This window comes from Rhinoderma darwinii, chromosome 1 (genome assembly GCF_050947455.1).
Source record: "Rhinoderma darwinii isolate aRhiDar2 chromosome 1, aRhiDar2.hap1, whole genome shotgun sequence".
Taxonomy (NCBI): domain Eukaryota; kingdom Metazoa; phylum Chordata; class Amphibia; order Anura; family Rhinodermatidae; genus Rhinoderma; species Rhinoderma darwinii.
The window spans coordinates 530,221,915-530,244,947 of record NC_134687.1 but is presented as its reverse complement, the minus strand read 5'-3'; the positions used below and the strand labels follow the sequence as shown (position 1 = coordinate 530,244,947).

The window sequence follows — 23,033 nt, the reverse complement described above, 5'->3', positions numbered from 1 at the left end:
ACTTCTATTGGCCACGGGTACCTCTCCGTATGCTTACGGGAAGGTGCCCGTGCCGTTGAAAAATATAGAACATGTCCTATTTCAGGCCGTAATTACGGCACGGGCAGGCCCATAGAAGTCTATGGGGCTCCCGTAATTATGGGTGACTACGTGTGTGCACCCGTAATTACGGGAGCGTTGCTAGGCGACGTTAGTGTATAGTCACTGTCCAGGGTGCTGAAAGAGTTAAACGATCGGCAGTAACTGTTTCAGCACCCTGGACAGTGACTTCCGATCACAATATAGATAAAGCTGTAAAAAAAAAAAAAAAAAAAAAAAAAAAGGACGTTCACACTTACCCAGAACTCCGCTTCTTCCTCCAGTCCGGCCTCCTGGGATGAGGTTACAGCCCATGTGACCGCTGCAGCCAATCACAGGCCAATCACTGGCTGCAGCGGTCACATGGACTGCGCGTCATCCAGGGAGGTCGGACTGGATGTCGAGAGGGACGCGTCACCAAAACAACGGCTGGGTAAGCATGAATTTCTTTAACTTTTATTACGGAAAGGGCTGTCCATTCTCTCTATCCTGCACTGATAGAGAGAAGGGCTGCCAATTACTGCAGTGTAATTTTGCAGCGAAAACGTGCCCGTAAATACGGGTGACACCGGACGTATTTACGGGCACGGGTCCATAAATACTGGTGCAATACGGGTCGAATATGTGTGACCAAGGACCCGTATTTACGCCAGTATTTACAGGTGGACAAAAATACGGTCGTGTGCATGGGGCCTTAGAGATGGTAAATAATTGGTGAGCACAGTGGTAACTTGTACTAACAAAAATGAAAGAGATCCTGGGTAGTTGGTGGGCGCAATACACAATACTAGCTAGTTGCCGTTAGGCAAAAAAGCCCTGTTTTCCAACTACCATAAAAGATTGATAATAAATAAATAAAGTAAATTCTTTAATGTGCTATATATAGCAATATGACAGACCACATGAAAATTAAAATTGTCACTGCTTGATTGCCGGGTAAACGTATGCGAGACAGCTGCCCATGCACTAGTGTAACACACCTATGAACCAACGTGACACGACCGCTATCTTAGCCGTCAGTGATTGAGGTGTGTGCTTTAGTTTAGCCAGCAAAAGCAGGAATTAAAAATTGAGGAGCCCCCCCGACATGTTTCGTTACTGCTGTAACGTCCTCATTTCCCCTGAGGACGTTACAGCAGTAACGAAACATGTCAGGGGGGCTCCTCAATTTTTAATTCCTGCTTTTGCTGGCTAAACTAAAGCACACACCTCAATCACTGACGGCTAAGATAGCGGTCGTGTCACGTTGGTTCATAGGTGTGTTACACTAGTGCATGGGCAGCTGTCTCGCATACGTTTACCCGGCAATCAAGCAGTGACAATTTTAATTTTCATGTGGTCTGTCATATTGCTATATATAGCACATTAAAGAATTTACTTTATTTATTTATTATCTATCTTTTATGGTAGTTGGAAAACAGGGCTTTTTTGCCTAACGGCAACTAGCTAGTACAGTGGTAACTTGTAGCACTGACGTCCTCGTTCCAACTAAGTTAACATCTTCATGGCGTTAGTACATTCTTCCATGTGCCTTTCCGGTTACACAATAAAAAACAATACTAGTAGATCAATTGGCCCTAGTGTGCATGTAGAATTAACCCCTTAACGACATGCCACGTATATGTACGTGGCAGCTGTTAAGGGGAAGTATGGAGCGTGACCACGGCATTTAAATAGTTAGAATCAGGGAGGGTCCCCTCAGACGTGCCAATGCCCCCCCACGTTGCGATAGCGGGGTGCCGATAGTCATCATGGCAGCCTGGTGGTTTAATGAAGGCCCCCAGGTCTGCCATCTTAGTCTCCTTTGAATCTGGCAGGGCTTCAAAGGAGTACAGATATCCTGAAATACAGTAGTATTGCAATTCGGGCTGGGCGATCAAATTAATTTGATTCATTCGCCCTCAAGGGCTCTCACGATTCTGTTTAACAGAATCGTAGAATCGATTCTTTAGTGGCGCAGTCGTGCCATGCTACAGGAGGACGCTCCGCCCCGCCACTGCCTGGTCCGCCCCATTCTGTCTCTGCTTCCCCATGGAACTACTGTTCTGTAGTGAACAAAACGATAGTGAGGAACAGCAGCTCCGTAGGGAAGCAGAGACTCCTAATACATAGCCACACCACCCTTTAGATACAGCCCCACTGTAGATAGCGCTCCCTTGCAGATCGCACCACCCTCCCTTGTACATCACACCCCAACCCCTCCTTATAGATTGTGCCACTGTAGATCGCACCCCCCTTGCAGAACGCACCGCTGTAGCTCCCACTAAGAGATGAATTCACGGCCAAAGCGTCGGCAACCTCTGTCCGGGGATTCAGCTCCTAGTGGCAGCTACAGCGGCGCGATCTACAAGTAAGGGGGGATGGTGCTGCGATCTACCTGCAAGGGTGCTATCTACAAGGGAGCGGGTGGTGCTGCAATCTACAAGATAGGGTACGCTCTACACAGGGATGAGGGTGCTATCTGCAAGAGGTCATGGCACTGTCTACATGGGCACTGTGGCATTATATCAGGGGGGGGGGTGGCACTGTATCACCAGGTCACTAAATGTGGGCACTATCTACCCTGACAAATGAAATCCATCCATTAATTTTTTTTATGGCCATGAAAGACCGACTGGAAATGGATGACAATTTGGAGACACTGACGCAAAATGGAGATGAAAAACTGACCATTGATCAGTTTTTAATGGCCATTTTTTTTCAGTCATGTGATTGTAGCCTAAATGACTGATGCCAGGAGTCCCATTCACATGCACCGTGATCGGGCCACGAAATCCAGCTGACACACGGACAGTTTTTCACGGGGCGTCTGAATCCAGCAATGTCGGAGACCGGCTGAGGTGGTGACGGGCAGAGGGGGATGTTAGTGCATGCAGCGCATCATTGATTATAGATTGTTAACCTGTTCCCTGCCGGGGAACACAGAAGTTATAATCAATTAGAGATTTACTTTTCCAATTGTATTTATGATAATATAAAGTATCTGCAGAAGTTAAAAGTTGTGAAGTTACATACAATAATTATAGCAATATATGTTCGAGTTATTTATATAAAGAAAATTTATTAAATGATCTCTTGGTATTACTGTTAAAAATAAAAAAAAATAAGAAAATCGAGATTCAAATCGAAAAATCGCCTAAAGTGTTAATTTTTGGGCAAAATTGCCCAGCCGCAGTATATCATGCAAGCGATCCAACAATCGCTGGTTCAAGTACACCAGGGAAACGAATTTAAAAAAAGTAAAACCGTTAGTTTTTTTAAATTATTAACAAAAGGGAAAAAAAAAAACACCTTTATTATTTTTTCCCTAAAGCAACGATAAAAAGTTTATATAACTGGTATCGCCGCATCCATAAAAGTCTGAACTATCACAATATAGCGTGGTTTAACGCACGCTGTGAGACACGTAAAAAAATAGAGAGCTAGAGCTATATATATATCTCTCTGTCACACAAGAAAATGGCGTCAGCACACCGCGAACACGAATGCCAACTAAGCCACTAAATATACTTACAATAGGGAGGTTATTAGCACACATTTTCATCAAATTGTGTGAGCCCACCTGCCACGACGAGAGATTATATATATATATATATATATATATATATATATATATATATTAAAAAAACACGCACATTTCTGGTCACCTTAGCACTGCAAAAAAATGGGGGAGAAAAAAAAAAAAAAAGTGATCAAAGTCACATGTACCCCAAAATGGTATCGGTAAAACAGCTTGCTCCGCAAAAAGTGATGGAAAAATAAAAAAAAAGTTATGGCTCCCAGAATATGTTTTTGTTGATACGTGGCAATCGTATCAACCTGTAGAATAAAGGTCAACACGTAGTTTTAAGCGGCTGATGGATGCCGTAAAAACAAACACACCCCCCCCTCCAAAAAAATGTTGTAATCACTGTTTTGTGCCCATTTTACCCCACAAATATATATTTTTTCAGCTTCCCAGTACATTATGCAGTACAATAAATGGTGCCATGAAAAATTACAACTTGTCCCGCAAAAAACTAGCCCTATGTCTATGAAAAAATAAAAATGTTATGACTTCTGGAATGCGGGGAGGAAAAAACGAAAATGAAAAAACCAAGATTGGCCGTGTCCTTAAGGGGTTAAATTGTGTGCAGAATGGGGACAAATTGTAGTAAATATAGGAGCAATCCCACTAAAATAAGCTGGAAAAATTAGACAATTCAGAAGTTATTACACTTTAATTTCCATATATAGAAGAAATCTATATACAATCAGTGTGCATTTAAACAGTATATAAAGTCAATCAAATTACTGGAAATCATACTGGCTGCATAGCACATTTGACATTATTGCCCATTTCTTAAAAAAGGGAAAACACATGGATTAACAATAAACATTTTGGCTGGTTTGGACAATAGAGCTGCTTGTCTGACAAGTTGCCTGGTTTTAAAACAATATGTTAAACTACTTCAGGCTGTATAAAATTTCTCAGAGAATTAAATTTTATCCATAGATTTAAATCACAACACTGACATTGTCTTACAATTTAAAAACATAATAAACCTATAAAGTGTACTATAAACTGGAACACTACATGACATACAAATGGAATTAGTGTTCCCTTTCCCCTTATTCTTTTTACATTCTGAACATTTATTCCATCAAAAGTACTAAAAAAAATAAAATATGTAATGAATATACATATATCCGTACTTTATGAGAAGGCCTGAGTTGGTGGGGAAAGGAACAGTCAAAGAAAGCCTGAGGAAGGAAGAAATGTCCATTTAATTAATTTACAATAATTTACAGCAGTTTTTGTATAAAAAAAAAATATTACAATTGATCACAAAAAAAAAAAAATGGTTATTTTACACTTTTAGGTACAGGTTTTAAATATTCAAGCATACGATGAGAAGCGGCAAGGTGGTTGCAGTGTACAATGTAAACAAATAGCTTTGGAAAGTGAACAAAGTCCTTGAGAGCATTTCCCAGACAATAAAAGACTCTCCAATTACTTGCTATGATCATAGGTCAACAACGTGGAAATTCATCGTTCAAAGATATTTTTTAATATTTTTCTTTAATAAAATTCCGTCAAAATGGGCAGTGCTGAGGTCTCCAAAATAGTAAACATCATTAAGTTCATTGAAAAAAAAAAACAACAAATAAAATAATAAAAATGCCACATTTGCAGCACAGTGCAGCATATACCTTAAATACAAAAATATTCTCTGATCTGGTGTGATACTAGACCTTGCATTCAGGAAAGTAGTAATGTCTGCACTCGGCAGATCCAGTTCATTTCTTTCAAGTCATGTAAGGCAATCACTGTGATAATTTTACGGAATATGGCTAAAGTCCAGGACCGTTGTCCTTTTGTTATGTTTTGCGGCCACTCCATAAATGTTCAGGAGTACTTTTATGATCCGAAGAACATTCAAAAGGTGATCTACGACCTAAAGGTGATTTAGAGTCATACGGAGACCTCTGGTCCAATGGAGATCTTGGCCCACTGCTAGAAGCTCTATGGTCCATCTGCCAGTCTGAATGGTACCTGTAATCCCTGGAAGATTTGTGATGGCTGTAGTCAGAACTGGATCGGTGATCTGAATGTAAACGGTGGTCAGAATGGGATCGGTGATCTGAAAGAGACCTATCCTTTAAATTTCCTTCCATGTTTGACCTATGATCTCTGCTTCTGTGGTCATCTAATTTTCTGTGTTTGCCTTCACTGTGGTACCTGAAAAAACAACACATACATTAGTCTTGCTATATCATAGATTGGCATCTAAAATATATTTAGTTTTTAAGTAAATCCAGTACCAAGTAAGTACACAAGGTAGAAAATATAAAGAACATAAGTAAATAAACCAATGTAAAATCCTTTTCTCGTCCAGTTCATTGGGGGACACAGACGTGGATATTTGCTGTGCCACTAGGAGTCTTCATACTAGGAATTGAAAATTGTGGCCCCTCCTATATACACTGAGCTAATTCAGTCTATCCGTAAGCAGTAGAAGCAGAAACAAGATAAGTAAAGGTATGTCAAAACTATAGAGGGAAATCTCTCCAACTTAAAACCATAAAAAAACCTTGAATAAACAAATGGATGGGAGCAGTGTCCCCAATGAACTGGAGAAAATGATTTTTACGGTGAATACTGAAAAAATCCAGTTTCTCGTTTGTTACATTGGGAATCCCGGACCGTGGGACGTCCTAAAGTAGTTCCTAGAAGTGGGAAGAGAAGAAAGGACACGGTCGCCTGTACCACATATGCCAGCGATACCTTCTGTCCAAGGTTAGCGTCTGCAGAAGCAAAAGGCATGCATACCTGATAGAACTTGGCAAAAGTGTACAAGGAAGACCATCTAGCTGCCTTGCACATCCCAAGAGCAGAAGATTGATTGCGCACAGCCCAGGAAGCCGCAACCACTCTGGTAGAAAAGGAAGTAACTTACCCAAACCCGGTGAGTCTCGCGAATAGACATCGGGATCCATCGAGCGATAGTCGGGGTGAACAAACAAGAAATCTGATCTCCAGAAGGAAGCAGTCACAGAAATGTCCACACCTTGTGGACTTACAACACCCAGGCTATGAAGAGAACGCTTCCTCGGATGACTGGAAGATGGACAAATGAACGGCAGAATGATGTCCTCGTTACGTTGAAAGGCCAAGACAACCTTAGACAAAAAAAGGGTGATTCAAGTTGATCCAAGTAGTCCAGAGAACATTTCAACAGGGAGAGGATCGCCCATTAAAGAGGGCGAGTGTGGAATTGTGCGAATGGAATGGCTTCGGTCGAAGCAACCATGGTTCCGAGGACCCTCCTGCAAAGGCACTAAGAGGTTGGCGAAGCCACCCGAGACAAGCAGATCCCTTCCAGAAGGACAGATAACCTTTCCTGGGGAAGGAACATCTCGCTGACTGAGTGTCGAAGGTCACGTCCAAGAATACAATCTGCTGGACTGGGAAAATACAAGTTTTGGAGCAGTTGACAAAACAACCAAACTGGTACAAGGTGTCCAGAGTGCTTGCGAGCGCAGTCACATTATCCTCTCTGGTAGGTCACTTGATCAAGTTGTCATCTACATACGGGATGGCCGACACCCCCTGGTCTGAAGGAGAGCCATTACCACAGACAGGATTTTTATGAAAACACTCGGGGCTGTCCCAATTCCAAACTGAAGAGCCACAAACTGGTAACGATGAGGAGGCACTGCAAAGCGCAGGAAGCGCTCGTGGGACTGGGAAATAGGCGTCCTTTATGTACACTGTAGAAAGAAACTTCCCTTGTTCTAAAGAAGCGATAACTAAAATCTGAGGGATTTCATGCATACCTTGACATACTCGTTGAGATGCTTGAGGTGTAGGATGGGTCGAATCAAGCCATCATTGTTGGCACGACAAAAAGTTTGGATCAAAAACCCCGAAAATTTGGGTCGAGGGCACATGAATAATGACTCCTTGAAGGAGCAGAGTCGACTGCTTTTAAAGGGGCGGCCGCCTTGGAGACAGACTGAGGAACAGTGGACTGGAAAAAATGCTTTGGAGGAAGACTGGTAAATTCGATTTTGTATCCCGATGATACAACTTCCTAAAGTCAGGCGTCCACAGTGTGGGATAGCCAAGTGTCCTTGAAGTACAGAAGTCTGTAGCCCACCGAAACTGAGTGGGGGCGCACCTTCAGGCAGAGTTAGGCCTCCCAACCACGACGGACTTCGGTCGGAGGCGACAGTAGGGGCGAGCCTTAAATGAAGGTTTGACCTTCTGGGCCTGATGGGACCGGTTGTCTGAAAGATGGAATGCTATAGAAGCTACAAAAAGGACCAAAAACGAGAACCTGCCTTCTTGACAGGGGCCATTTGTTGTCCCGTTTTCTGGGGATGGGAGTGTTCTTGCCACCAGTTGCGTCAGAGATGATTTTGTTCAGTCTGGTCCCAAAAAGACAGGAACCTGAAAAAGAAAGCTTAGCTGGGGACCTCTTGGAAGCTGTATCTGCAGACCAACATCACAGGCCGTCCTGTGGATAGCAATGATAGGGGCTAAAGCACGAGCCACCAGATGAGCTGCGTGAAGAGATGCCTTGCACAGAAACTTGGACGCATTAGAGAGGTGACGGGACAGATCAACCAATTCCTCCTGAGTTGCCCCAGAAAGGAGGCCACTAACTTCGCAGGCCCATTCAGTGGTAGCTCTGCTGACCAACGTAAAAAAAAAATAATTAGAATGTAAGGCGCAGCCAGTAGCCTCAAAGGCAGACTTGGCAAAGGACTCCATGCGGCAATCCAGAGTATCCTTAAACGAAGATGCTTACGAGTTTTGACCAGGCGGTAAAGCGGAGGGTCCACTGCTGGAGACTTATCCTACTTGGATAAAACATCTTCCTGAAGAGTAAACATAACATCTAACTGGCTAAAGTACGTAAACTTCTTGTCCGGGTGTTTCCATTCCTTGGAAACTATGCCGTCAAGCTCAGAAAAGACCTTCTGGGACCTTTTGATGTTGAAGGAAGGAAACCGAATCAGGTGAAGAAGGTGGTATTGCATCAGTAAACTGTAAAGTGTCACGGACTGCCTTAATGAGCACTTCAACAGAAGTGGACAGTTTGGAAGACTTCTTGTCATCCGATTCCAAATCGGAATCAGAAACGTTCCCCCTCTGATAAGGCCCGCTCAGGGGGGGGGGGGGCAGGAGGTACTGGAAGGTGTTAAGGCAGCAGAGGCCGGGAAAACTGAAGTTAGTCGGGTGGACCTGGCCCGTTGTAAAACTCACCCCCTCTAGGTCTTCATCCTCCATTTTCCAGATGAGTGACCAGCAATAAGCACCCTCTCAGTGAATCACTCTGATAAGGGGGGACACTCGTGGGAGAGCGCGTGAGGGGTGCTCCTTAGGCTTGTCTTGATAGGAAGGGGACAACGTTGAATTTGTAAAATTACATTGTGCACCCGCATTGGAGAGGACAATAGGTAGACTTCTTTTAACCGCATTCCCCAACTAAAATGGGAAAAAATATTTAAAAAATAGTAAAGATTCTGCTGCAGTAACTGGCGTGTCTGCCTCTTACAAACACTAAGCCAAGACTGAATTAGCTCATTGTTTGTAAATTTGTCATTGTACAGGCCGCATTTGCGGTCGGGGCTCCTTAACCCCTAAACGACATGTGACGTAGGCTATGTGGCAGCCGTTAAGGGTAAGTATGGCGCTCCATACTTAGCGGGTGACGGCTGTGTAATACATTACTTTGATTTCGCCCGTTTAATACCTTAAATGCTGCGGTCAATCGCGTCCGTGGCATTTAAATAGTTAGAATCAGTGGGCGGCCCTCTCGGACGTGCCATGGCCTCCCCACGATGTGATCGCAAGGTGCCGATGGCCGTCATGGCAGCCTGGGGGCCTAAAGAAGGCCCCCAGGTCTGCTATGTTTGTACTCCTTTGAAGCCCTGAATCTGGCAGGGCTTCAAAGGAGACTGTAATTATAGCGATATACTGCAATACATTAGTATCGCAGTATATTATGCAAGCGATCCAACGATCACTGGTTTAAGTCCCCTAGGGGGACTAATAAAAAAATAAAAAAAAGTAAAAGAAAAGTTACTTTTTTTTAAATGTTCCAAAAAAATATATTAGAAAAATGTAAAGTTAAAAAAACAACAACCTTTTACCGATTTTTCCCTAAAGCAATGTTAAAAAAAAAAAAGTCAACATAACGGGTATCGCCACGTCCGTAAAAGTCCAAACTATCACAATACAGCATTGTGTAACCGGCCCAGTTATAAAAAAAATAAATAAAACTAAAATCAATTTTATATATATATACATATATATACACATACACACATATATATACACGTACGTCTCTTTTTTCTTTGTCACCTTAGCTTTTCTTTTTTTTTTAAAAAGATCAGTCGCATGTACCCCAAAATGGTATCGGTAAAAACTATAGCATGCCACGCAAAAAAAAAAGGCCACACACAGCTCAATTGACGGAAAAATAAAAAGTTATGGCTCTTAGAATATGGTAAAACTTAAAAAAAAAAAAAAAATTTGCCATCACGGTAATCTTAACTCGTAGAATAAGGTGAATATGCAGTTTATTCCGTGTGATGGATGCCGTAAAATTTCACCCCACCAATTTTTTTCAGCTTCCCAGTACATTATGCGGTACAATAAATGGTTCCATGAAAAACTACAACTTGTCCCGCACAAAACATACCCTCATACGGCTACGTCAATGAAAAAAAAAAGTTATGGCTTTCGGAAGGCCTTGGAGGAAAAAACGAAAATACAAAAACTCAAATTGGCCATGTCCTTAAGGGGATAAAGCCAATGCACATCTTGTATGTGCACAGTCCGTGATTGCAGACAGTCCGCGGATGACACACCTCCGGCCACCCGTGTCGGAATCACGGACCGCGTACGGTCGTGTGCATGAGGCCTTAGTGGCAAGAGCATTTACCCACGGTCTGTCCCCCACAATTGAACTAACAAGAAATTATTTATTTCCCGTTGCTAATATAATATCCAACATAGTCCGCAACAATGTAGAAAGATTGCAATTATTTGCGTCAGTCCCAGTCCTCAATTGGCCTCACAATCTAATTTCCTTCTCAAACTCATGGGACAATTTCATAGGAAGCCAATTAACGATCAGTATTTTTTTTGGGAGTGGGGGTACAAACCAGTGGAAACCCACGCAGACGCATGGAGAACATACAAACTACACTCAGATGGTGTCCTTGGTCAGATTTGAACCTAGTGCTCCAAGTCAACAGTCCTAATCAACGAGCCACCATGGCAAAATAATATTTCTTCAAAACAAAACCTACTTGTGCCTCCGAATTGAAAACTTTTGGCGTCTGTGAAATTCCTGGATAGCACACCTCATTAATTGGTGACACTGAATGATTTGGTCTGAACACTGACCTGTCCTGCTTGTAATGATGATCCCAGTCTCGATTGTCTTTACCATTGCTGAAGTTGGAATATGGTCTTTTTCTGGGATCGCTCTTCTTATAAGAATCACTGTGGTGTCTGTCCTTGTGATGGTGATCATGATATTGTGACAGATGTCTGTCGGAGGAATAACTGTCTCTGCTGCTATCATCATGGTTGGTGTTATCCTTTAACCTTTCGACATCTGAAAAGAAAAAAAGTCTTGTGTACAGTCACCAGACTTCAATAACAATGACCCTATTTGTTGGGGTAGAACCTTTATCAGCAAAAATACCATTTGGGGGGGATGTCTGTACTCAGAAATTCTGAACTCAAAATGTATCATGTACCTGGGGTTTCTAAAAGTTCAATGCTATGAGAAGGAAAGAGGAATGTGTTAGGAAACTGGGAGATGCCCCAAGGATATATGACAATACAATACAGTGGTAAAAATCTCACCCACAAATATAACTAAAATAAGATATTGACAGATGTCTCATTAACTTTTTTATATTTTACCTGGATGTCGAATGATTGTGTTCATGCTGCTGCTGACATTCTGATCATTGTGCTGTTGGGAGGGGAAGGAAAAAAACAAAATCAATGAACTGACCTGAACCAGCAGCCAATAGATTCCTGTTTGGCTTCTCAATAAACACGATTATGAATAAAGTTTTAATCATGTATGATTACCTGAGATTCCTGACGCTTCTTTATGGCATGTTTGTACAGTTTGTGCAGTTTACGGGCATCAAATTCAGTAAACTTGGATACAAAAATCCACAAGTTTCTAAATAGAAATTAAATACAGGGTTACATTCAATTAAACTACAAAAAAAAAAAAACTATTAGAGAATTAAGTATTCTACACAGCTGCCATGATATAATGCATCATTCATATAGAAGAAATGCCCTGCACACTGTGGACTAGTGTATTAAGGAAAATTGGCCTATTATACCTCTTAAAGAGGATTTCCATATAGAAACTAAATGAGCGAGACAGGGAGAGAGCGAGACAGGGAGAGAGCGAGACAGGGAGAGAGCGAGACAGGGAGAGAGCGAGACAGGGAGAGAGCGAGACAGGGAGAGAGCGAGACAGGGAGAGAGCGAGACAGGGAGAGAGCGAGACAGGGCGAGAGCGAGACAGGGCGAGAGCGAGACAGGGCGAGAGCGAGACAGGGCGAGAGCGAGACAGGGCGAGAGCGAGACAGGGCGAGAGCGAGACAGGGCGAGAGCGAGACAGGGCGAGAGCGAGACAGGGCGAGAGCGAGACAGGGCGAGAGCGAGACAGGGCGAGAGCGAGACAGGGCGAGAGCGAGACAGGGCGAGAGCGAGACAGGGCGAGAGCGAGACAGGGCGAGAGCGAGACAGGGCGAGAGCGAGACAGGGCGAGAGCGAGACAGGGCGAGAGCGAGACAGGGCGAGAGCGAGACAGGGCGAGAGCGAGACAGGGCGAGAGCGAGACAGGGCGAGAGCGAGACAGGGCGAGAGCGAGACAGGGCGAGAGCGAGACAGGGCGAGAGCGAGACAGGGCGAGAGCGAGACAGGGCGAGAGCGAGACAGGGCGAGAGCGAGACAGGGCGAGAGCGAGACAGGGCGAGAGCGAGACAGGGCGAGAGCGAGACAGGGCGAGAGCGAGACAGGGCGAGAGCGAGACAGGGCGAGAGCGAGACAGGGCGAGAGCGAGACAGGGCGAGAGCGAGACAGGGCGAGAGCGAGACAGGGCGAGAGCGAGACAGGGCGAGAGCGAGACAGGGCGAGAGCGAGACAGGGCGAGAGCGAGACAGGGCGAGAGCGAGACAGGGCGAGAGCGAGACAGGGCGAGAGCGAGACAGGGCGAGAGCGAGACAGGGCGAGAGCGAGACAGGGCGAGAGCGAGACAGGGCGAGAGCGAGACAGGGCGAGAGCGAGACAGGGCGAGAGCGAGACAGGGCGAGAGCGAGACAGGGCGAGAGCGAGACAGGGCGAGAGCGAGACAGGGCGAGAGCGAGACAGGGCGAGAGCGAGACAGGGCGAGAGCGAGACAGGGCGAGAGCGAGACAGGGCGAGAGCGAGACAGGGCGAGAGCGAGACAGGGCGAGAGCGAGACAGGGCGAGAGCGAGACAGGGCGAGAGCGAGACAGGGCGAGAGCGAGACAGGGCGAGAGCGAGACAGGGCGAGAGCGAGACAGGGCGAGAGCGAGACAGGGCGAGAGCGAGACAGGGCGAGAGCGAGACAGGGCGAGAGCGAGACAGGGCGAGAGCGAGACAGGGCGAGAGCGAGACAGGGCGAGAGCGAGACAGGGCGAGAGCGAGACAGGGCGAGAGCGAGACAGGGCGAGAGCGAGACAGGGCGAGAGCGAGACAGGGCGAGAGCGAGACAGGGCGAGAGCGAGACAGGGCGAGCGAGACAGTGAGAGAAAGAGCGAGACAGTGAGAGAAAGAGCGAGACAGTGAGAGAAAGAGCGAGACAGTGAGAGAAAGAGCGAGACAGTGAGAGAAAGAGCGAGACAGTGAGAGAAAGACACAGAGGGAGACTCTCTTAACTGCTTTACACTTGGCTAGAGGACCCCCCCCCCCTCTAATAACTAGGAATTCCCTAACAAGATATATGAAAATAGGTTTTCTAAAAACAGACAACACTTTTAAAGAGGCTCTGTCAGCAGATTATAAATGCTTTATCTCCTACATAATCTAATTGGCGCTGTAATGTAGATAACAGCAGTGATTTTTATTTTGAAAAACGATCATTTTTGAGCAAGTTATGAACAATTTTGTATTTATGTAAATGAGGCTTGCAAAAGTACAACTGGGCGTGTTGAAAAGTAAAAGTACAACTGGGCGTGTATTATGTGCGTACATCGGGGCGATTTTACTTCTTTTACTAGCTGGGCGTTCTGACGAGAAGTATCATCCACTTCTCTTCAGAACGCCCAGCTTCTGGCAGATCACGCTGTGACGTCACTTCCCCAGGTCCTGCATCGTGTCAGACGAGCGAGGACACATCGGCACCAGAGGCTTCAGTTGATTCATCGGCGTTAGCGGGTAAGTCGATGTAGCTACTTACCTGCAAACGCCGATGCTGCTGCAGAATCATCTGTAGCCTCTGGTGCCGATGTGTCCTCGCTCGTCTGACACGATGCAGGACCTGTGAGTGACGACACAGCGTGATCTCTCGAGAACACGGCTGTGTCTGCACTGCCAGAAGCTGGGCGTTCTGAAGAGAAGTGGATGATACTTCTCGTCAGAACGCCCAGCTAGTAAAAGTAGTAAACACGCCCCGATGTACGCACATAATACACGCCCAGTTGTACTTTTACTTTTCAACACGCCCAGTTGTACTTTTGCAAGCCTCATTTGCATAAATACAAAAATGGTCATAACTTGGCCAAAAATGCTCGTTTTTTAAAAATAAAAACGTTACTGTAATCTACATTGCAGCGCCGATCTGCTGCAATAGCAGATAGGGGTTGCAAAATCTGGTGACAGAGCCTCTTTAATACCCAACTGGGTGTGTTTTTACTTTTGACCAAGTGGGTGTTATAAAGAAGTGTATGAGGCTGACCAATCAGTGACCAATCAGCGTCATACACTTCTCATTGTTCCAGCCCAGCATGATCCACAGCACAGTGAGATTGTGCAGTGAAAGAAGCTGGGCTGGAACAATGAGAAATGTAGGACACTGATTGGTCAGTGTCAGACACTTCTTTACAACACTCACTTGGTCAAAAGTAAAAACACGCCCAGTTGGGCATTAAGAAACTAATCTAAAATTGTTCATAACTTGCTCAAAAATGATCGTTTTTCAAAATAAAAATCACTGCTGTTATCTACATTACAGCGCCAATCAGATTATGTAGGAGATAGGGCACTTATAATCTGGGGACAGAGCCTCTTTAAGCCGGCAATAGACATGAGAGCTAACCATTAGACAAACAATGAAACGTTTTAATAACTGGGATGTCCATGATGGAAGCAGATGAAACAATAGGACTGCAAAGCTGCCTGATCCCATTTCAGTGTCAAAATCCAGGTCATGATATCTTTACCTAAACTTCTACACTAAAAATAAGGGCACATTAACATAAAATTATTTCCCTATAAATCCTTGTGTGATAACTTTAAGGGTATCTTCACACGATAACCTAAAAACGGCTGTAAAATACAGAGCGGTTTTCAAGGGAAAACAGTCTCCGATTTTCAGCTGTTTAAGCAAGAAGCGGTTTTTTTTACGGCCGTTTTTGGAGCTGTTTTTCTATTGACCCAATGAAAAATGGCTCCAAAAAAGGCTCAAGAAGTGACATGCACTTCTCTTTACGGGGTGTATTTTTACGCGACGTTTTTTCAAACAGCTGCGTAAAAAAAAAACGCTCCGTTGGAATGAAATGCCGTTGTTTTTATTGAAATTACTGGGCAGATGTCTGGAGGCGTTCAGCTTCCGTATCTTCAAACGGCTGAAAATAAGTCGTGTACCCTTACTGTAACCTAACAAATCAGAGGGATCGGTACTAGCGTTATATACCAGAATTTGGACTTCGATACCGATACTTCGTGTAGCATTGCGATTTTTGATACCAAAACGATACTTTGCCAAAACAGTGAAAGCACTTCCTTTTTCTGATGTGAGACATGCGGTTATAAATTTTGAACCTCCATGTTCATCACAGTAATAGTAATTTACCACATCATGTGCCTCAGTCATAATGGGTAACAGTAGGTTAATGTGTGAGTTACATGACTGGGTTAACTACTATTAATGTGAGGCACATGGTGGTTTAAAATTAATAACACCATGTGCCTCACAATAAAACGTGGTCCCCCATCATTTGTGTATTTTTTAAATTAAAATTCTTTTTTTCTTTTTAACTTTAATTTACAGGCATATATCTGTATGCCAGTACATTAGCCTGTGTATTGATAGTACACAGGCAGTTGTTAGGGCATACAACGGACCCTGGGCTATCTGTCCATATATGGTATGTCCCTCGATCGCGTCACAAGGATTCCCTGTGAAGCGGTCAAACGGGTTTCCCCCTGCTCATTTTCCTTTTGAACGCAACACTCAGCTTTGATCGTGGCATTCAAAGGGATAAGTGCGGAGATCAGAGGTTTCTTGGCTCTCTTACGGTAGAGCGGGACATCGACTGTGTATAACATCCATTGCCCCGATCCTCACTTGTTGTGCGATGGCCTTCAGAATGATGTGATGCGGCCAGCACTGAAAAGAAGATGGCAGGCACTGTGCAGTGCGCACGCCATGTTCTCTGTCTTCAGGACCGGTGCCGCCGCTCATTAGCGCGGCGCCTACATCACACTATGCTAGTGACTACATTCATGTGTTACAATACTAAACTGTGCGGCCGCACAGCTTAGTATCTGAATACATGAATCCATGGTATTGAACTGTATGAGGATGCACGACATCGAAATTGTATTGATATTTTGATGCATCGTGCAACATAAAAATTCTGTATCTGCCAATTAGAAAAAATAAATAAAATATATATAAAACATTACAAAAAAAACAAACATTCTACTTACTTCCTCCACTGTTTTATTAGTTCTGGGTTTGCATATTCTTTCAAGCATTCGGTTATGTGATCCCCAATTTTAATCAAGCACTGTCTAGTGTGCTCAAGCTGTTCACGCTCAGAGAGCCCTTTTTCTGGTCGATCCAGCTGTTTTAATGCAGCCTTCACTGGTCTCATTCTCTCTTTACACTGTAAGACAATCACATTTCTAGTTATAATTTAATGATATACTTTATTTCCAAAGCTACAAAACTGCCCGTAGAGAAGATGATCTACCACTTGAGAAACCGCTGCTCAATTGTCAAAGTTATATAATACTAGAACAGTATGAAGCCCAACCAAACCCTAACAGTCTTCCTGCTTAGCCAGTCAGCAACACAGAGATCATCAGAAGGGGTGAGAAAGGGTGAGATACTGCTTCTGTATTAAATTACTACAAAAACATACAGAACACCAAAGTAATAGCTTATTAGCTGAAATCATGGATGGACAAGCACTTTATTATTCAGTTAGCATATAAGCACTTTCATGTATGTCAATACAAAACAACCCAAATATAAAAGGAGTCAGAGGCAAATTTATAGGTGCATTGGCTACATTAATTATTAAAAGGTCAGTAACCAATTTTCTATGGTGAACTAGATACTCAAAAATGCAGACCATATAAAAATTAAATGACCGCTTAACAGATTGCATTGTAGTTGGCATTTGCTTAAAAGGGATTTTCCACGATTGTGGGCAAAAAAAAAATAAAAAAAAATGTCTTTTTTTTTACCTAGAAACAGCACACTGGTCTGGTATTGTAGCTCAGCCCAATTCACTTGATTTGGAACGAGTGACAATCGTAGACAGTCCATGGAGAGGTGTGGTACAAAACATGAACAGGATTTTTGAGTACTTACCGTAAAATCCTTTTTCGTCCAGTCCATTGGGGATTGGTATATGCTGTTGCCACTATTAAGCATGACTCTAAAAAGAAATCGTATCGTCCCCTCCTACAGGCACGGAGCTAGTCAGTCATTTCATAACAAAAGAGGATGGGAGTAGTGTGCGGTGATAAATACAGGCCTAAGTATCACCCGCTTCGTTAAGCATCATGCTGTCAGCCTTGCCGCTTCAACAGCCACGCCGTTAAAGGTAGTGACTGTAAATTTGGGTGGAATAGAAGCACCTAAAAGAGCAGATCCTGCCAAAGAGGTAAATGCTATGGAACACCGGCAAGTAGAGCCACCACATCAGCATACCAACAAAAGCGCAAATAGTCTGGAGCGACGAAGATAAGTGGAAAACCTTCGGCCTTGATCCTCCTGTGGAGCTTGGGAAGATGAATAGGGACACACATGTAAATCAGACTATAGCAATCGAATGGGGTCACCAGGATGACTATCGCATACGCTTCGGTATCCTAAGACCGGGAAACAAAGAAGGGAACTAGTTGAGATGCCAGCAAGTACACGTCCAGTGTCTAACATGAAACAAATTAGTTTGTACACCTCGTGATGAAGGGCCCGCTCCTCTGGGTTGGAATGCTAATAACCGAGATAATACGCGTCCCAGTTGTTGAATGTGGACTGCTGAGAGAGCAGGATTGTGAATCTCCGTCCACTCCAGAATCTTGGATGCTTCCACCAGTGCTGCTGGACTGTGTCCCGTCTTTGTGATTGAGGTAGGTGACATTGTCTATCTGGACTCTGATGCCGGCCAGGTCAGTAGTCCAGTGACTGAGACAGAGGACTACTGCCCTCCGTTCCAGAATGTTGATGGAAACACTGACTACCTGGCTGGACCAGAGACCTTGAGCTGAGATTCCAGAAGGCACATCCACATCCTCGACCACAAAGGCTGGCATCCGTGGAGAGGACCTGCCAGCAGTGAGTGGGAGAAAGAAGCAGCCCTAAGGAATCACCTGGGAGGAGAGCCACCACAGTAGAGACCGTCGAGGAAAGTAGCGCTCCAGAGATCAGTTCCACCTCTGAAGCAGGTGAGTGTGAAACTGGGCAAAGGGAATGGCCTTGATGGAAACCACCATGGTGCCCAGAATCTTCATACAAAAGCAAAGAGGCTTGGGAGTGCACAGTCACAAAGCACAGACCCCCTACTGCAGGGTGGACAGTTTCTCAGGAGTCAGGGACACCCGAGCAAAATCTGCGTTGAACATCGTTCCCCAGGAAAATAAGCATCCGACAAGGACTTGGACTAGTTAAAAATCCATCCGAAGCGAGCCCGGGGTGTGTGATTTGTAGACTGGCTAGATTGTTGTCCCCTATCTGGACCATGTCCACGTCCTGGGAGAACTAAAATCCACCAGGTTTAATAAAGCGCCATTACCACAGAAAGAATCTTTGTGAAAAAAATGCAGGGCCGTTGACAGGCCTAATGGGAGGGGCCACAAATTGGTAGTGCTGAGGGAGAACTGCAAAGCGCAGTAAGGGCAAATGGGGACTTGAGCTATGTGTCCGTGATGTTCAATGAGGCGGGGAAGTCCCCCTTTTTCCATTGAGGCAATTACGATGCCAAAAATGACAGAAATTGACATTTGAAGTTCAGGATGGGACAAACTGACATGTTCCTTTTGGCAAAGACAAAAAGATTTGAGCAAATCTTTTAATTCTTTGTTGAGGAGCTGGGACAATGACTCCTTGACTCAAGAGTGAGTCTATTGCTTGAAAGAATTGCTTGGAGTCTTGGTTGAACCTGCAGAGATCTGACCCGTTTAGGAGTCTTGGCATGGGAAGATGATGTGGATTCCCCCAAGAGGTTGGCCTGAAATGGGTACCAAGACACCCATCATTGCCCGGGAAATGTTAGAGAAGTGATCAACCAACTTGGAGAGGAAATTAGGCCATTGCGGTTTGGCTTTAGCACTAGACGAGGGCAAATCTGGGGGTGGCTGCATGGCTGGGCCACAGGGTGGGTGTCCACTGATGCTTGGCTTAAAGGCTGGCATGCATCGTAGAGGAGTAAGTTAACCACATGAGAATTTTTGATCGCATGTGGAACAAGCAATGTGAATTACATAAGGTACCTGTCGGGAGGATTCTTTTCTGCTGTCTGACATTGGCAATATACGGGTCACCACATTCATTACTGGGGAGAAAACTAGTGACTAGGAGTCCCCTCAATGTACTGCAAGAGGCAGGGCTGTAACTTACTTAAAAGGGTTTAAGAGCTGCATAAGGTTAGAGTGTTCTAGATATAGTCCCCCTACTGTAATTTACTGATTTAGTGTCTGAGAAGGGTTTAGAAATGAGGTGAACCAAAGGCAGATCCTACCAGTTTAAAGAGTGTACACAGTGATCCTAGCGCCAATAGCAGCATCTCCTTTTGTAAGACGTCCAGTGATGCCGTGTCCCCGCTTGTCTATGAGATGCAGAGAGCCATAGAAGATAATCCTCTCCCTCTACCAAGACACGAATGGCTGCTCAGTGGTCACCTGACCGTTGAGACACCTGACGGTCGCTGGCTAGGAGCAGATTGCTGAAAAATGGCAGCTCGCATAAGAAAATGGCGGCCAGGAGACGTTGGACATAGGGGACCGTGTACTCACCTAAGATACCCGGGAGAAGATCCTGTGGGAAGCTTGTAGCGGTGCTTTTATTATAAATGTTGACGGGCGCGGAAGTGCCGAGAGGGCAAGGTGCTCCAGAGGAGATGTGGCAGAAATGTACCAGGCACAAGGAGGAGCCCAGTTAGGGAGAAAGGGGGGGGGGGAATAGAGGACTGTAAAGAGGTAATACTCACCTTTCATGAAGTTCACTCCATTGCCCATAAATGCAGAAATAGCAGGGAAGTCCCTTCGGTGCACCAACTGCAGTCAGGTGGGACACTGGGGGGGGGGGATGTAAGGATGACTTTTGCTTGGTGGGTGACAGGAACTTGAGTTCTTGTCTTCAGCATGGCAACGGGACAATAGTGTGTGGAAACACTGATCACCCGCCATGCTTTGGAGAAGGTAGGGGGAAAGGGTCGCTCCTGTTTCACCGCTGTAAGAAATAAAGAAAGAAAACAAAAACAAAAAAAACACAAAGACAGCCTGCCGTACTAGCTCAGTGCCTGTGGGAGATATCAATTCTCTATTCTTAACTCCACGTCTCCTAGTGGCAACAGTATATACCCACTGTGTGTCCCCCAATGAGACCGAGAAAAATATTTTTTTCTAATCCTGAACAAACTCATTAATAATTGTGCTCCACTGAAATCGTAATGGGCGCATCATAAATATGGATAAATTAGAATTTGAGTAAAGGGGAAACAAACTTACAACGCTGAATGTCTTTTGATCAAGTTCTTCTGCTTCTTCAGAAATTGGAACTGGATCACTACTTGCAGTTATGTGTACAGGGGTTTCAGCGGAAATAATTTTTTTTGCCTTCTCTTTTTCTGGTTTCACATCATTCACCTATCCAGCAAAAAATACGTCGCAAATAGACAATGTTAATTTGTAGTGTGTTAAATAACAAATTTGAATATACCATTCACGAAGAGCAGGAAATGTGATTTACCTTTTCTTCTTTGATTTCCTTTTCTTTCTCGGGCTCTTTTGTTTTTGCTTCTTTTTTGTCCTTTTCATCTTTCTTTTCTTCACGATCTTTCCTTTCTTTCTTTACCTCTTTTTTGCTTTCCTTTATTTCCTTTTTGTCTTCAGGCTCCTTTTTTAAAGTGGCTTCTGGCTCAATCTGCTCCTCATTTTCTTTCTCTGCTTTAATTTTTTTACTGTTTGTTTTCACAGAAGCATCTTCTTCCTGCAAGAACAACACGGTAACTTTCAAGTGCATTGTATATTCAATTACATAGTGTATTTATGCAATAAACGACCTGACACTGGTTTTACTTAACATTGTACGTGACAAGAATTAAATTCTAAACTTTGGGGAGAAATCAGAAGGAACAGACCGAAAAGCAAAAACAGCAGCAACCACAAATCAACCTAAATGATTTTTTTGTGTGCGTTTTGAAGCTAGCCCGCTTACTCATCAAGAATAAGAGAGTTCTCCAAATATACACCAAAAAAATAAAATAAATACTCCCCCGGCATGTAAACACCTGTACATTGCACAGACTGTATATGTTCCGGTTGCAGCCATGTCACATACTGCATAGTTTGCAAAATAACTGCTCTAAAAGAAAGTAAAACTGGCTGTCTAGTGTCACCTACACTTGCAAGAAAAATAATGGATTTTGAATACTCGTCAGAAAATCCTTTCCTCGTCCAGTTCATTGGGAGACACAGACCGTGGATATATGCTGTTGCCACCAGGAGGCTAGACACTAACACATGACAAATTGTCCCCTTCTATAGGATATACCCTGCCTACACAAGCAGTAGAAGCAGAAACAAGGTAAGAAAGGGTATGTCAAAACAAGAGGAGAATCCCTTGAACGGACAACCAAAACAAAAAAAACAACTAGAAAACACAACGGTTGAGAGCGGTGTCCCCCAATGAACTCGATGAGAGACTGATTTTACGGAGAGTCCTTTTTTCTCGTTCGTTACTTTGGGGGAGGGGGCGTCCTAAAGCACAGGGGTGGGAACAGAACACAGGACATGTTTACCTATTTCACAAAAGCCTGCAACATCTTGCGGTCAATGGAAGCATCTGCAGAAGCAAAGGAGTACAGCTGATAGAACTTGACAAGAATTGTGAAAGGAAGACCATGTAGCAGTCTTGCCCACCTGAAGAGCGGCAGCTTGATTGCACACAGCCCAGGAAACCCCAACCACTATAGTAGTGTGGGCCGTGACCCAAAAAGAGGGTACCGCACCCCAAACCTGGTAAGCCTCGCAAATAGTCAACCGAATCCACCAAGCAAGACCCTCAAGGAGGATAATAAGGAATAAGGAAGCAGTAACAGAAATGTAAGTCTGCAAGGCGTGGACAAGATCCAGGTTGTGAAAAGAAAGTTCCCTCGGGGTGACTTGGAGACGGACAACAGAACGATGTCTACATGCAGGTGAAAGGCCAAGACGACCTTAGGCAATAAAAAAAAAAGAAAGAGGAATATGCTCCTTATTCTGATGGAGACAGGAATTGAGAGCGGCATAACAAATCTGACAGTTCAGAGTCCCTACGGACGGAAGTCACTGCCACCAGGTAAACCACCTTCCATGAGAGAAGGCAATGGGACATCTAATGCAAAAGTTTGAATGGAGAAGATTGCAGAGCCACTAAAACCAATTTGAGATCCCATGAAGGAAACGGAGGACGATAAGGACCTGCGTAACCTCCTGTAGAAAGGGCTCAACAGTGGACTTGCGGGCCACTGAACAAATTTATAGTTTTTTTACCGCTCAGACGGTTGTGGATGTAAAGTCTGAACTGTCCATCAAGGGTTTGACCTTCCCCCAGCAAGTATGCAGAAAGAACGATCCAAATTTCCACCGGTGTGTGTATCTCGCTGGTACTTGTGGTTCCACACAGAAATGCAACTGCTTGCTGTGTATATCCTCATACTTGATGTTCTAAATCTCCAGGAAGGGCGAAAAAGGAGATCGTGCACTACTTTTGGGAAACTACAAATTCCACGAGTTT

At 44.3% G+C, this 23,033-nt stretch overlaps 1 protein-coding gene across 1 annotated transcript in view; it reads right to left on the bottom strand.

Annotated features, from left to right (window-relative positions):
- Positions 1 to 4,341: 4,341 nt before the first annotated feature.
- The window catches only part of CHD1 (chromodomain helicase DNA binding protein 1), an 83,829-nt gene continuing 65,137 nt past the window's right edge, over positions 4,342 to 23,033 (bottom strand). Inside the window, exons 31-37 of the mRNA XM_075837012.1 lie at positions 21,006 to 21,245; positions 20,765 to 20,902; positions 16,514 to 16,692; positions 11,687 to 11,783; positions 11,513 to 11,564; positions 10,985 to 11,198; positions 4,342 to 5,800 (exon numbers count right to left, since the gene is read on the bottom strand). Of these exons, the coding sequence (XP_075693127.1) occupies positions 5,440 to 5,800; positions 10,985 to 11,198; positions 11,513 to 11,564; positions 11,687 to 11,783; positions 16,514 to 16,692; positions 20,765 to 20,902; positions 21,006 to 21,245 (1,281 nt within the window). The 3' untranslated portion in view covers positions 4,342 to 5,439. The remainder of the gene's footprint in view (positions 5,801 to 10,984; positions 11,199 to 11,512; positions 11,565 to 11,686; positions 11,784 to 16,513; positions 16,693 to 20,764; positions 20,903 to 21,005; positions 21,246 to 23,033) is intronic.